At 46.2% G+C, this 13,585-nt stretch overlaps 1 protein-coding gene across 1 annotated transcript in view; it reads right to left on the reverse strand.

Moving 5' to 3' along the window:
* LOC149433143 (ribosomal protein S6 kinase alpha-5) overlaps nucleotides 1-13,585 on the reverse strand; it is a 119,122-nt gene that overhangs the window by 90,528 nt on the left and 15,009 nt on the right. Inside the window, exon 2 of the mRNA XM_089664597.1 lies at nucleotides 7,039-7,257. Within this exon, the coding sequence (XP_089520723.1) occupies nucleotides 7,039-7,195 (157 nt within the window). The 5' untranslated portion in view covers nucleotides 7,196-7,257. The remainder of the gene's footprint in view (nucleotides 1-7,038; nucleotides 7,258-13,585) is intronic.

Here is a 13,585-nt window from a genome sequence, read left to right on the forward strand (position 1 = left end):
GTGCGTTGTGCGTGGTTTCTGGACCGTTGCAGGGCTGCCTCCTTTCACTTGAATGGGTTGCGTTTGGCAGGCAGTAGTAGGTATAATTCCTGCCCGGCATGTACACCCCTGGCCACCGCCTCCCCAGCTAAAGGGGGGGCGAGGATTGTGAACTGCTGTCGAAGTTCATAGGAATACGCAGAAACTTCAGTGCTGAAGGAAAGAATACAGCAAGATACATCACAGCCTCTGCTGCCTACAACTGTCTAAAGCCGGCCATCCACGGGTTGAATTCCAAAATAATCTTTTTTTCTTTCGAAAATCTTTTTAAGAGTTTTCGTTCTAAATTCACACCATTAGTGGGCTACAGAACTGGACGATTTTTGTGCGACCATCAAATCTGTGTGATTGGACATGTTGGAAATTGATTGCAAAACAAATGAATTTCTAATCAATGATGGGAGAATTGTAAGCTCCCAGGATCAGGTCCCTCCTAACCCTCTTGTATTGAACTGTATTGTTGCTGTACTGTCTCCCGTTATATTGTAAAGCGCTGAGCAAACTGTTGGCGCCATAAATCCTGTATAATAATAATAATAATAATAATATAAATCCTGTATAATAATAATAATATAATTCCTGAATAATAATAATAATAATATAAATCCTGTATAATAATAATAATATAATTCCTGAATAATAATAATAATAATATAAATCCTGTATAATAATAATAATAATATAAATCCTGTATAATAATAATAATATAAATCCTGAATAATAATAATAATAATATAAATCCTGTATAATAATAATAATAATATAAATCCTGTATAATAATAATATAAATCCTGTATAATAATAATATAAATCCTGTATAATAATAATAATATATAAATACTGTATAATAATAATATAAATCCTGTATAATAATAATATAAATCCTGTATAATAATAATAATATATAAATACTGTATAATTCCTAGATTGTAAGCTTGAAAGAGCAGGGCCCTCAATCCCCTCATGTTTTGCATTGTATTGGTATTGTTCTGTCACATGTTCTGTCCCCCTTTGTAATGTACAGCGCTGAGCGAACTATTGGCGCTTTATAAATACTGTATAATAATAATAATAATAATCAAAAAAGAAACACGCGTGAGCTGGAAAGAAAAGAAAATTCTTGGCAGTGAAAATACTTCTCTGTAGCAACACGAGGTGAAATCGAAGGCTTGGTTGGTCAAATGTCGAAATCAATGGTGGCGCTGTCGGATTACAAAACGCACAAAAGTTTCGATTTTCCAAAGAAATTGTTCGGAATTCGACCTGAGTATGGCCTGCATTACTGTATATAATAAAATTCCAAGCATGCCCCGCCGGGAAGCTTCCGCTCACGTTTTTTTTTCTTAAAACAAGAATTGCATAAATGTCAAAAATGATTATGAAAAACCGATACAGTAAGTCGCCCCCATCTATCAAAATGCTACCATAACATGCTTCCTTTACATCCATTCACTAATCTCTGTTAGTTCCCTTGCGCAGAACTGTCACATTTCCCTGAATGATTTTACGACAAGTAAAAAAAAAAAAATCAGTGCTCTGAATCGTGTCCAATAAGCAGCTATTTAGAAGATGAATGTCATTTAGACATAAAGAGCCCTCCCCGTTCAAATCCCATTCATTTCAGTAATGGCTTGGTGCTTGGGTCAGCAGGAGAGTTAGTAAATGAAGTCATTTGTTGGCCGGCGTTCAGCTGCAAGAGTGGAATTGTTACAAACTGCTGGAGGCAACCCGAAATGCTCAGAGAGAGTGTTAGCCGTTAAATCCGACTTACATGCTACAGAACAATTATGTACAAAAAGGAATTAAAAAGGTATGTTTCGTTAGCAAAATAATCAGAATATAGACACCTATGATCAGTGGTCTCCAAACTGTAGCCCAGGAGCCTGGATGCAGCCCTTTGCTTGCCTTTGTCTGGATCCTTGGGGCATTATTCCTGTTACTGACACCAAAAATGGGGCATAAACCCTGCCAGTGACACCACTGATGGGATACTGTTCCTCTCACTGACACCAACGATGGGACATTATTCCTCCCACCAACAATGGGGCACTATTCCTTCCACTGACACCAACAACGGGGCACTATCCCGCCCACAGACACCAACAATGAGGCACAATTCAGCCCACGGACACCAACAATGGGGCATTATTCCTCCCTCTCACACCAACAATGGGGAACAATTCCTCCCACTAATACCAACGATGGAGCACAATTCCTTCCACAGACACCAACAATGGGATACTATCCCTTCCCACCACACAAAGACACAGCATTGTTTACTTCCACTGGGCACTGTTTCCCCCCCTCCACTGACACAAAAAATAGGGCATAATTTCTGTAATTGACACCAACGGTGGGACACTATTCCTCCCACCGACACCAATAATGGGGAACTATTCTTCCCACTGACACCAATGATGGGGAACTATTCTTCTCAAAGACACCAATGATGGGGCACTATTCCTCCCACCAACACCCACAATACGGCACTACTCTTCCCATTGAAAACAATGATGGGGCACTATTCCTCAAACTGACACCAATGATGAGACACTATTCCTCCCACTGACACCAATGATGGGGCACTATTCCTCCCACTGACACCAATGATGGGGCACTATTCCTCCCACTGACACCAATGATGGGGCACTATTCCTCCCACTGACACCAATGATGGGGCACTATTCCTCCCACTGATACCAATGACGGGGCACTATTCCTCCCACTGACAACAATGATGGGGAACTATTCCTCCCATTGATACCAATGATGGGGCACTATTCCTCCCCCTGATACCAATGATGGGGCACTATTCCTCCCACTGATTCCAATGATGGGGCACTATTCCTCCCACTGACACCAATGATGGGGCACTATTCCTCAAACTGACACCAATGATGGGGCACTATTCCTCAAACTGACACCAATGATGGGGCACTATTTCTCCCACTGACACCAATGATGGGGCACTATTCCTCCCACTGACACCAATGATGGGGCACTATTCCTCCCACTGACACCAATGATGGGGCACTATTCCTCCCACTGATTCCAATGATGGGGCACTATTCCTCCCACTGACACCAATGATGGGGCACTATTCCTCCCACTGATTCCAATGATGGGGCACTATTCCTCCCACTGATACCAATGATGGGGCACTATTCCTCCCACTGATACCAATGATGGGGCACTATTTCTCAAACTGATACCAATGATGGGGCACTATTCCTCCCACTGACAACAATGATGGGGCACTATTCCTCCCACTGATACCAATGATGGGGCACTATTCCTCCCACTGATTCCAATGATGGGGCACTATTCCTCCCACTGATTCTAATGATGGGGCACTATTCCTATCATTGACACCAACGATGGGGCACTATTCCTCTCACTGACACCAATGATGGGGCACTATTCCTCCCACTGACACCAATGATGGGACACTATTCCTCCCAATGACACCAATGATGGGGCACTATTCCTCCCACTGACACCAATGATGGGGCACTATTCCTCCCACTGATTCCAATGATGGGGCACTATTCCTCCCACTGATTCCAATGATGGAGCACTATTCCTCCCACTGATACCAAAGATGGGACACTATTCCTCCCACTGATAACAATGATGGGGCACTATTCCTCCCACTGACACCAATGATGGGGCACTATTCCTCCCACTGATAACAATGATGGGGCACTATTCCTCCCACTGACACCAATGATGGGGCACTATTCCTCCCACTGATTCTAATGATGGGGCACTATTCCTATCATTGACACCAACGATGAGGCACTATTCCATCCACTGATTCCAATGATGGGACACTAATCCTCCCACTGACACCAATGATGGGGCACTATTCCACCCACTGACACCAATGATGGGGCACTATTCCTCCCACTGGGCACAGCACAATCCCCCAGCACTGTCTGAAGGACAGCAAACTGGCCCTTTGTTTAGAAAGTTTGGAGACCCCTATCCTAAGATGATCTTTGATTAAATTTATCACAAAAGTATTAAAAAATCCCCCTTGCTTTCACTCCTTGGGGTGTTCATAGATTGCATATTTAAATTGATTTATCATTCTTAAAATGTTAGCTTACCTTTTCAGAAAAAAAGGTGAATTAACACCCTACCCCCTCCCTATGCCTCCCCAGTTCCTGCTGTACTTACCTCCCGGGGGTACGCGCTGTTAGTTAAAGAATAAACAGGTGGAGCACGCACCTAGTGCATTATTCAAGGTTTATTCAAAGGTATAAAGAATAAAAAAAAACATACTCACAGTCGAAGCGTGTATCTAAAAAGCATTTGCATTATGAAGATGGCCATAACAGCAAGCAAGGTGTTCCAAATGCCGTCAAATGCTGACGCGTTTCGGGGACGAGTCCCTTTCCTCACAGCTGCTGACCAGCCTCTAGGATTGGTCCAGATGTGTAGTGGATACGGTGGACCGATTGGTAGGGGCCTTGCTGCTGATGCCTCGCGCTGTTAGTGCCCATGCAGCCGGTATAGCGGTCCTCATGTCAGTGCTCAGCAGTCAGAAATGCTCTGAGCCGTCTTAGAAGCCCTGAAGAATGGAGAGCGCAAAGAGCGAGGATATTAAACCCCCAGGCAGTTACGCCGGCTGCAAGGGCACTGACAATGCAATACCCACGGGAGGTGAGTAGAAAGGTGACCAGGGGGATGGGGAGGGTGTTGGTTGTTAGTTCACCGTTTTAACCACTTCCTGTCCGGACACTTTCCCCCCCTTCCTCCCCAGGCCAATTTTCAGCTTTCAGCGCTATCACACTTTGAATGACAATTGCGCGGTCATGCAACACTGTACCCATATGAATTTTTTACCATTTTTTTGAGACAGATAATGCTTTATTTTGGTGGTATTTATTCACCGCTGGGATTTTTATTTTTTTTACTATGTAAATGAAAAAGTCCACAAATTTGGAAAAAAAGTGTTTTTTTTAATAAAATTTTGCAAATAAATAATATTTCATCATAAATCTTGGCCAAAATTTATTCCGTTATTTTTTTTAGTAGAAAAAATAAATCCAAATTAGTTTATAACCAAAAATTATAATTTTTAAACATTTTTTTTTACATTTTTATTACATACTGTCACCCTAGCAGTACAGTGTCACCATGGTGACACTGTACTACTTATGGGGAGTGATGAAGTTTTTTTTTGTTTTTTTTTTTACACTGATTGCTTTTACACCCATATAGGATGTAAAAGCAATCATTTCTCTCTGTCTGCATTCTTGCAGTCATTGAGAAGTACTGAGTGAGCTGTGATTGGTCACAGCTTGTCACATGGTACAAGGCTGTTGTGAATAGCCCTGTACCATGTGATCTCTGTGATCATTCACAGATTTCACACGTAGTAAGCAATGATGTCAGAAGTGACATCTTGCTTACTACTTTGCATGTGATCACTGATTCGCCAATCAGTGATCACATGATCGGGACCTCGTACAGAGGTCCCGTCCGACGATCGGTGTTTCACTGTGTCCTGAGGACACAGCGGGCACCGGATCACGGTGCTGCGCGCTCCCGGGGAGCGCGCACAGCTAGAAAAGGCGGGTGCCGTTTATGAACGGCAACCCGCCCCTGGAGTGCCACCGCCCTACCGTTTATCAACAGCAGGTGGACGGCAAGAGGTTAATTTGTACTGAAAAGGTGATCGCTTATATTAAAATAAAACACTGCTGTTCTTTCACCCAACGTATCTTCAGACCCTGATAAAGCATTATTTTTAAAGCGGACATAAAACAAGACCCAAAAATGTAATATACAGCAGGGGCAGACTGACTATTGGGGAACTTGGGCACTGCCCGAGGGCCCAGGGTCAGTAGGGGGCCCCATGAGATGTCCCTGGTACCTTTCATAGGCTTTTTTGGGTGTGGTTTGAGTATGGGCGAGGACACAGGGGCCCCATGATGCCCTATTGCCCGGGGGCCCCATGAGTTGTCAGTCCGCCCCTGATATACAGTATGTGTTAAGTGAGTGGCAAAGGATTAAAATCCAATTTACTAGCTTTGGTTTTTATTTTCTGTAAATGCTCACTTGTGTGATGTTTGTATTGAGCTAATAGCTCTACATAGGATATCTCCATAAACATTTCATATCTTCTGGTCAGCAGCAAAATGGGTGAAATAAATCGCTAACCAATCAAACCCTTTACAAGAGGCATTCTTTGCATGAAGTGCAAGCCGAACCAAAAGTGCCCACAGGCACAGGACAGCTGGATCTGCAGATACAATTGGACCACCCTACAGCACCACAGTCTCCTAAGGGCCACATAAGCACAAACGCCTGCTGTGGTTGAGCTTTTGCATTTATGTCTATGAAGATGCTGCCCCCTCTTATCTCAGACACGTTAACTCATGAGGAAGGAATACCATCCAACCAGACTAAAGGTGGGAATACACGACCATGGTGACACTGTACTACTTGTGGGGGGTGATGAAGATTTTTTTTTTTTTTTACACGGATTGCTTTTACACCCATAAACACTGTAAAAGCAATCATTTCTCCTTCTCTCTGGCTGCATTCTTACAGCCATTGAGAATACTGCGTGAGCTATGATTGGTCACAGCTTGTCACATGGTACAAGGCTGTTGTGAATAGCCTTGCACCATGTGACCTCTGTGATCATTCACAGACTTAACTAGTAGTAAGCAATGATGTCAGAAGTGACATCTTGCTTACTACTATTCATGTGATCACTGATTGGCCAATCAGTGATGACATGATCGGGACCTCACACAGAGGTCCCGTACAGCGATTAGTGTTCTCCGGACACAGCGGGCACCGGATCGCGGTGCCGCGCACAGGCAGGGAAGCAGGAGGACGTTTAGAAACGGCCACCCTCTCCTGCACTGCTCCCGCCCGGCCGTTTATGTACATGGGCCGGACGGGAAGTGGTTAATCTTGCATTGCCTGTTCCTGGGCAGGTCATCAGCAGTTATGCATCATGTATATAAAAATCCTTACCTAAAATGAGATGAAGTTTTGTGTCTGTCTGGAAGGCATAATGAAGAGTTACTAGGAAAGGCGACTGTCTGATGTGTTCCAGCACTTGGCGCTCCGTCCGTGTGTGTTCTGCAGTCTTGGCCTTCTGAATTATAGTCGCCTTCTTCAGCACTTTCATGGCATACAGCTTTCCGGAGTCATGGCCGCTGATCTTCCGCACCAAGAACACTTTGCCATAGGCTACATTGCAGAGAAAAGGTAATTAGCCACGGTGAATGTGCAGCCATAAACTATAGAAGCATTTATGCAGCCACTTCAGTGTCTTCTGTAAAACCTATCCAAAAATGAAACCAGCGCTCAAATCTTCACGCTGACTAGGGATACTTAAACTGTCATTCACTGAGGAGCAGCCCTTAGAAGATCGGGAAGCCTTGGTACTGGTGAAGAAAAGCAAAAACAGGGCGCACTCTCTTCGTGCATTACCGTGGTGAAACATGAGTATTAAAAAAGCATAAAAGTGCATCCTCACAGACCAAAGGAAATACAACAAAGAGTCAATGGTGACGGTCCCAAATGGCGGGAGACCCTTAATGAGGTAGGCTGACGCGTTTTCGGGAGACATACTCCCTTCTTCAGAGCTAGCAGCTACCAGCTCTGAAGAAGGGAATACGTCTCCCGAAGCGCGTCTTCTTCACAGCTCCTAGCTCTGAAGAAGGGAGCGCGTCTCCCGAAACGCGTCTCCTTCACAGCTCCTAGCTCTGAAGAAGGGAGCCAGTCTCCCGAAGCGTGTCTTCTTCACAGCTCCTAGTTCTGAAGAAGGGAGGCAGTCTTCTGAAGCGCGTTTTCTTCACAGCTCCTAGCTCTGAAGAAGGGAGCACGTCTCCCGAAACACGTCTTCTTCACAGCTCCTAGCTATGAAGAAGGGAGCGCGTCTCCCGAAGCGCGTCTTCTTCACAGCTCCTAGCTCTGAAGAAGGGAGCGCGTCTCCCGAAGCGCGTCTTCTTCACAGCTCCTAGCTCTGAAGAAGGGAGCGCGTCTCCCGAAATGCGTCTTCTTCACAGCTCCTAGCTATGAAGAAGGGAGCGCATCTCCCGAAACGCGTCTTCAGAGCTGCTAGATACTAGCTCTGAAGAAGGGAATACGTCTCCCGAAGCACGGCTTCTTCAGAGCTACTAGCTCTGAAGAAGGGAGTACGCCTCCCGAAACGCGTCTTCTTCAGAGTTGCTAGATACTAGCTCTGAAGAAGGGAGTACGTCTCCCGAAACGCGTCTTCTTCAGAGTTGCTAGATACTAGCTCTGAAGAAGGGAGTACGTCTCCCGAAACGCGTCTTCTTCACAGCTCCTAGCTCTGAAGAAGGGAGCACGTCTCCCAAAACGCGTCTTCACAGCTACTAGCTCTGAAGAAGGTAGCGTGTCTCCCGAAGCGCGTCTTCTTCACATATCGTAGCGCTGAAGAAGGGAGCGCGTCTCCCGAAATGCGTCTTCTTCACAGCTCCTAGTTATGAAGAAGGGAGCGCGTCTCCCAAAACGCATCTTCTTCAGAACCACTAGCTACTAGCTCTGAAGAAGGGAGTACATCTCCCGAAACGCTTCTTCTTCAGAGCTACTAGCTCTGAAGAAGGGTGTACATCTCCCGAAACGCGTTTTCCTCAGAGCTACTAGCTCTGAAGAAGGGAGCACATCTCCCCAAACGCGTCTTCTTCAGAGCTACTAGCTCTGAAGAAGGGAGTACATCTCCCGAAACGCATCAATCTACCTCATTAAGGGTCTCCCACCACTTGGGACCGTCACCACTGACTCTTTGTCTCCATTTTATTTCCTTTGGTTTGTGAGTATGCACTTTTATGCTTTTTAATAAACTCGTGCTTCATCACGGTAATGCACGAAGAGAGTGCACCCTGTTTTTGCTTCTCTTCTATAAAACCGACTGATTAACAAGGAGGAATTCTCTACGTGCAGCTGAACATTCTGAGATGAAATGATAACATTTACTGGCTAATTCAACAGACAGAAAATGCAAACTTTCAAAACACTGGGGTTGAGTTACTAAAACTGGAGAGTGCAAAGTCTGGTGCAACTGTGCATGGCAGCCAATCAGCTCGTTCGGTTAAGCTGTGATAATAAAACCTGGAAGCTGATTGGTTTTTAAGCCGAGCTGCCTCAGAATTTGCGCTCTCCAGTTTTAGTAAATCAACCCTATAATGTCCACATGTATTGAATGTTTCTAATGTATAAATGTTAAAAAAAAAAAAGGGACTCAGCGAGCGCTTATAAATAGCAGCTGATACACTATAACAAAATCACAAACCTTCTAAAATCAAATTGTAAAAAATATAGTGCAGCGCTAAAAACGATAAATGCAAAAACGCATAAAGTTACCAATAAAACCGCATAACCTGCACAGGGTTAGAGTGCAGCACTAAAAACAATATAACTGCCAAAATGTATAAAGTAAGCAATATAAACACATAATCTGCACAGAAATGTTAGTACTTAGGATAATCAAATTGTGTCCAATGAAGGAGTGCAGATAGATATACCAAATAGATAACTATTCGTATCCATTGGAACTATATAAGGTGCTCATATATGTAATCATAACATATAAATGATATTAGAATGATAGGTTGAAAGTTCGGTATAAGTGCAGCTACAAGATAGATGACTCTTATTCGCCCAGTGGAAGCAGATAATCCAGTGATGTGCGAAGTAATGGTAGAAATGCACACTCACCCGAGGCGCATTAAATATGCGAAATTAATCAGACAGCCAGAGATCCCCTCTTATGGTGGAATAAGATGCAGCCTGGTATGTGTAAACCTCCTCTTTATGGATCTAGGTGATAGGATATCAATCAGAGGTCCTCTTAAAGGTAAGCTGCGGTGGGGTCTGGTGTAGATCTCTCTCCTCTGGGCCCTGGGATGGTCACCTGGGGGTCCCGGGGAATTAGATGCTCGGTGCAGAGCAAAAAAGTATGGTGCCCATAGTGTAGTATTCTTAATGAATGATTTATTAAATGCTCCAAACAACACAGGTAAATGGTAATGGTAAATCTTCAATAAAATGACATGCAGCTAAAAAGCTGCTGGATGCACTGACCAGCTGGTATCAAAGATGGTCGCCGGACCTCCATGATCCGGCAGCGTGATGTCGTGGCGTGAAAAAGAAAACCAAAGTGTTTCAAAACTCGATGTTTTAAGTCTTACGAATGGGCCAGTAAATGTTGTCACTTCATCTCCAAGTTTTCTGCTTTCATTGCAGGCTACCTCAGTAGAAGACTCACAAATTCAGAAGAAGAAGGAAGCATCTCGGTCACCCACAGCAAACAACCAGAAGTCTGCTTGAGGTTCCACTCACATGGGAGTTCATATGTGAATAGTTTGCTGCGTTCAGGAGGTGGCTAAACCACATCTATGGAAGCAGCAACAGTCTGTGCTATGGCCAGGGCTCGACAAGCCAGGGTGACCAAAAATCGTGCCCTGGCACCCAGGCTCCCACCAGCCTGTCCACCGCTAGCACCAAGCATGAGCAACTCCTCGAGCAGACACCTACTGAGCTCCTCACCTTCTCTCCTCCATTGGCCATTGACCTTGCATGGGGGGACCGATGATTGGTCTGCCTATCAGCCTCTCCCCTGTCCATTGGCCCTTTATATTAGCACCCCCCCCCCTTAGAGACCCCCATTAGATCAGAGTCCCTTTATATTAGCACCCCCCCATTCTATGCATGAAGATAAAAAAAAAAAAAAACATTCAGTGAGCAGCTCCCCTCCCAGCCCCCCAATACTTACCTGAGCCTAATCTTCGTCCAGCGCTGTGCACGGGAGCCTCGGCTCTCCTGGGTCTCTCTCTCCTCATTGGCTGAGACACAGCTGCAGGAGCCATTGGCTCTCGCTGATATCAATCACGGCAAGTGAGGAGAGAGCAGGGACAGGACTTCCCACAGAGCGGCACAGACACACAGAGCTGGCTCAGGAGCAAGAAGGAATGAGTGCCCTCAGCAGAAGCAGCTTGCGCTGGGGGCACTTGGCAAGGGGGAGGGGCCACGGATGCTGGCCGGGGACCCGGGAGAGGAGGATCAGGGCTGCTCTGTGCATAGTATGTAAGAAACAAAAAGAGGGCGCACGGGCCTAGTGCATTACCTTTCAAATGAGATTTATTATAAATAGTAAAATACTCACAAGAGAAATAAAATAAAACGGAAAGCATGTCACAAAGAATGCAATGTGGTCCAAAACCCCTGGAAGTGGTCTGGTGGGGGATTGGAGATCTCTAGATAGCTGGTGCTGATGCATTTCGAGGTTGTACCTCTTCCTCAGAGCCAGTGTGTGTGTGCAGCCTGTATCCTCTCTTAAATGGGCTGGGAACCATGCAATACATGGTGGGGGGGGTCCGCCCCTAAGGCTCTGTGCATAACCATGACACGTGCGATAAATAAATGGGTATACGAGCGCTAGGTAGTTACAGTTATAAGCAGCTGGCATCAAGGCAAAACCTCTGAACCTTCTGTACAAAACTCATCAATAAATGCAGCACTACAATTCTACATAAATATAGGATATGCAAAATACGTAATAGAAATTCCGTACATGCGCTGTAGAGCGCTCAGCTGTAAAATGTGAGGAAAACGTCTCAAGAATGATGTTTAAAGTGCAAAAGTGACATAAATGGTCAATAACCAGTAGATAATCTGTTATAAGTCCAAAAATAAATAATAAAGTGAATTCCGTGACTCCAGTGACTATGAATGAGTATACATTGCACTGACCAGATAGCGCACAATAAAGCGCATTTGAGTAATCAGACCACTCCTGGTCATCTGGATCTGGAAAGGTGAGAATCAGGGGATCATCTGACCGACCGGGCTCCTCACTAACGCGTTTTGTGCCCTTTGATAACGTGCTCGGGCACGAAACGCGTTAGAGGGAGGAGCCCGGTCGGTGACGTCACGCCGCACAGGCCACGTGGAAGGCCGGCGGTCATCTTTCTTACTGTCTAGAACAGATGTGGATTCCTTTGTGCTCCGTGCTTACCATTAGGTGTCAGGGATCTCCTGAAACCCCGCCGTGATGGTCCCGGTGCAGGCGCAGTGCGCCGTCCTGTGCAGGGACTCGGGCACTAGGTCCCGGCCGGCCGCAGCGTTCGAGTTCGCGCATGCGCAGTAGAAGCCGCGGCCGCCCGCTGGGCACCAATGGCAGCGCAGGGCAGGATATTTAAATGGCCCTGAGCTGTCATTCAGTGCCTTCTGGTCTTCCCTGTATCCTGTACCTGCGAACCTGTGAATTGTAAGTTGCTGACCCGGATTGTGCTCTGACCTTGTTGTATTCTCCTGCCCAGACCCTTGCTTTGCCTGACCTCTCTCTTGAATGCCCCCTATTGGATCTGACCTGCTGTTACTGACCTGGCGTGTGACCTGACTATTCTCTGCCCACTGCCTTGTACCGTACCGTCCTCCCTGTTACCGACCCGGCTTGTCTGACTTCGCACCTGCTCAGCCATCCATCCATCCCTCCCTCCCAGTGGGGTCTTCTGACCTCCTCATATCAGGCTCTTCCCCGTGGGAGCCCTCGGCGTATACCACTACCACTGACGGGTTTACCCAGTAGCCACGACCTGGTCTCGGGGAGCTCCAAGTCCATCCCCACCATCAGGGGCCCTGGTGAACAAGCACCCTGGGACTTAGACTCCGTGCTCTGGGAACGCCTATTTAGTGGAGTGCTAGTGGTACCGCAGGGTGGTCCTTTACATTGGCAGTGATCCCTCTGCTGGATGGATGTGGATCTCTGATACCTGAAGTGTGATCCCCCTGCTGGATGGATGAGTATCCCTGATACCTGAAGTGTGATCCCCCTGCTGGATGGATGTGGATCTCTGATACCTGAAGTGTGATCCCCCTGCTGGATGGATGAGTATCCCTGATACCTGAAGTGTGATCCCCCTGCTGGATGGATGAGTATCCCTGATACCTGAAGTGTGATCCCCCTGCTGGATGGATGTGGATCTCTGATACCTGAAGTGTGATCCCCCTGCTGGATGGATGAGTATCCCTGATACCTGAAGTGTGATCCCCCTGCTGGATGGATGAGTATCCCTGATACCTGAAGTGTGATCCCCCTGCTGGATGGATGAGTATCCCTGATACCTGAAGTGTGATCCCCCTGCTGGATGGATGAGTATCCCTGATACCTGAAGTGTGATCCCCCTGCTGGATGGATGAGTATCCCTGATACCTGAAGTGTGATCCCCCTGCTGGATGGATGAGTATTCCTGATACCTGAAGTGTGATCCCCCTGCTGGATGGATGAGTATCCCTGATACCTGAAGTGTGATCCCCCTGCTGGATGGATGAGTATTCCTGATACCTGAAGTGTGATCCCCCTGCTGGATGGATGAGTATTCCTGATACCTGAAGTGTGATCCCCCTGCTGGATGGATGAGTATCCCTGATACCTGAAGTGTGATCCCCCTGCTGGATGGATGAGTATCCCGGATACCTGAAGTGTGATCCCCCTGCTGGATGGATGAGTATCCCTGATACCTGAAGTGTGATCCCCCTGCTGGATGGATGA

This window comes from Staurois parvus, unplaced genomic scaffold (assembly GCF_062004578.1).
Source record: "Staurois parvus isolate SC_StPar_1 unplaced genomic scaffold, SC_StPar_1.0 ptg001958l, whole genome shotgun sequence".
NCBI classification, from domain to species: Eukaryota; Metazoa; Chordata; class Amphibia; order Anura; family Ranidae; genus Staurois; species Staurois parvus.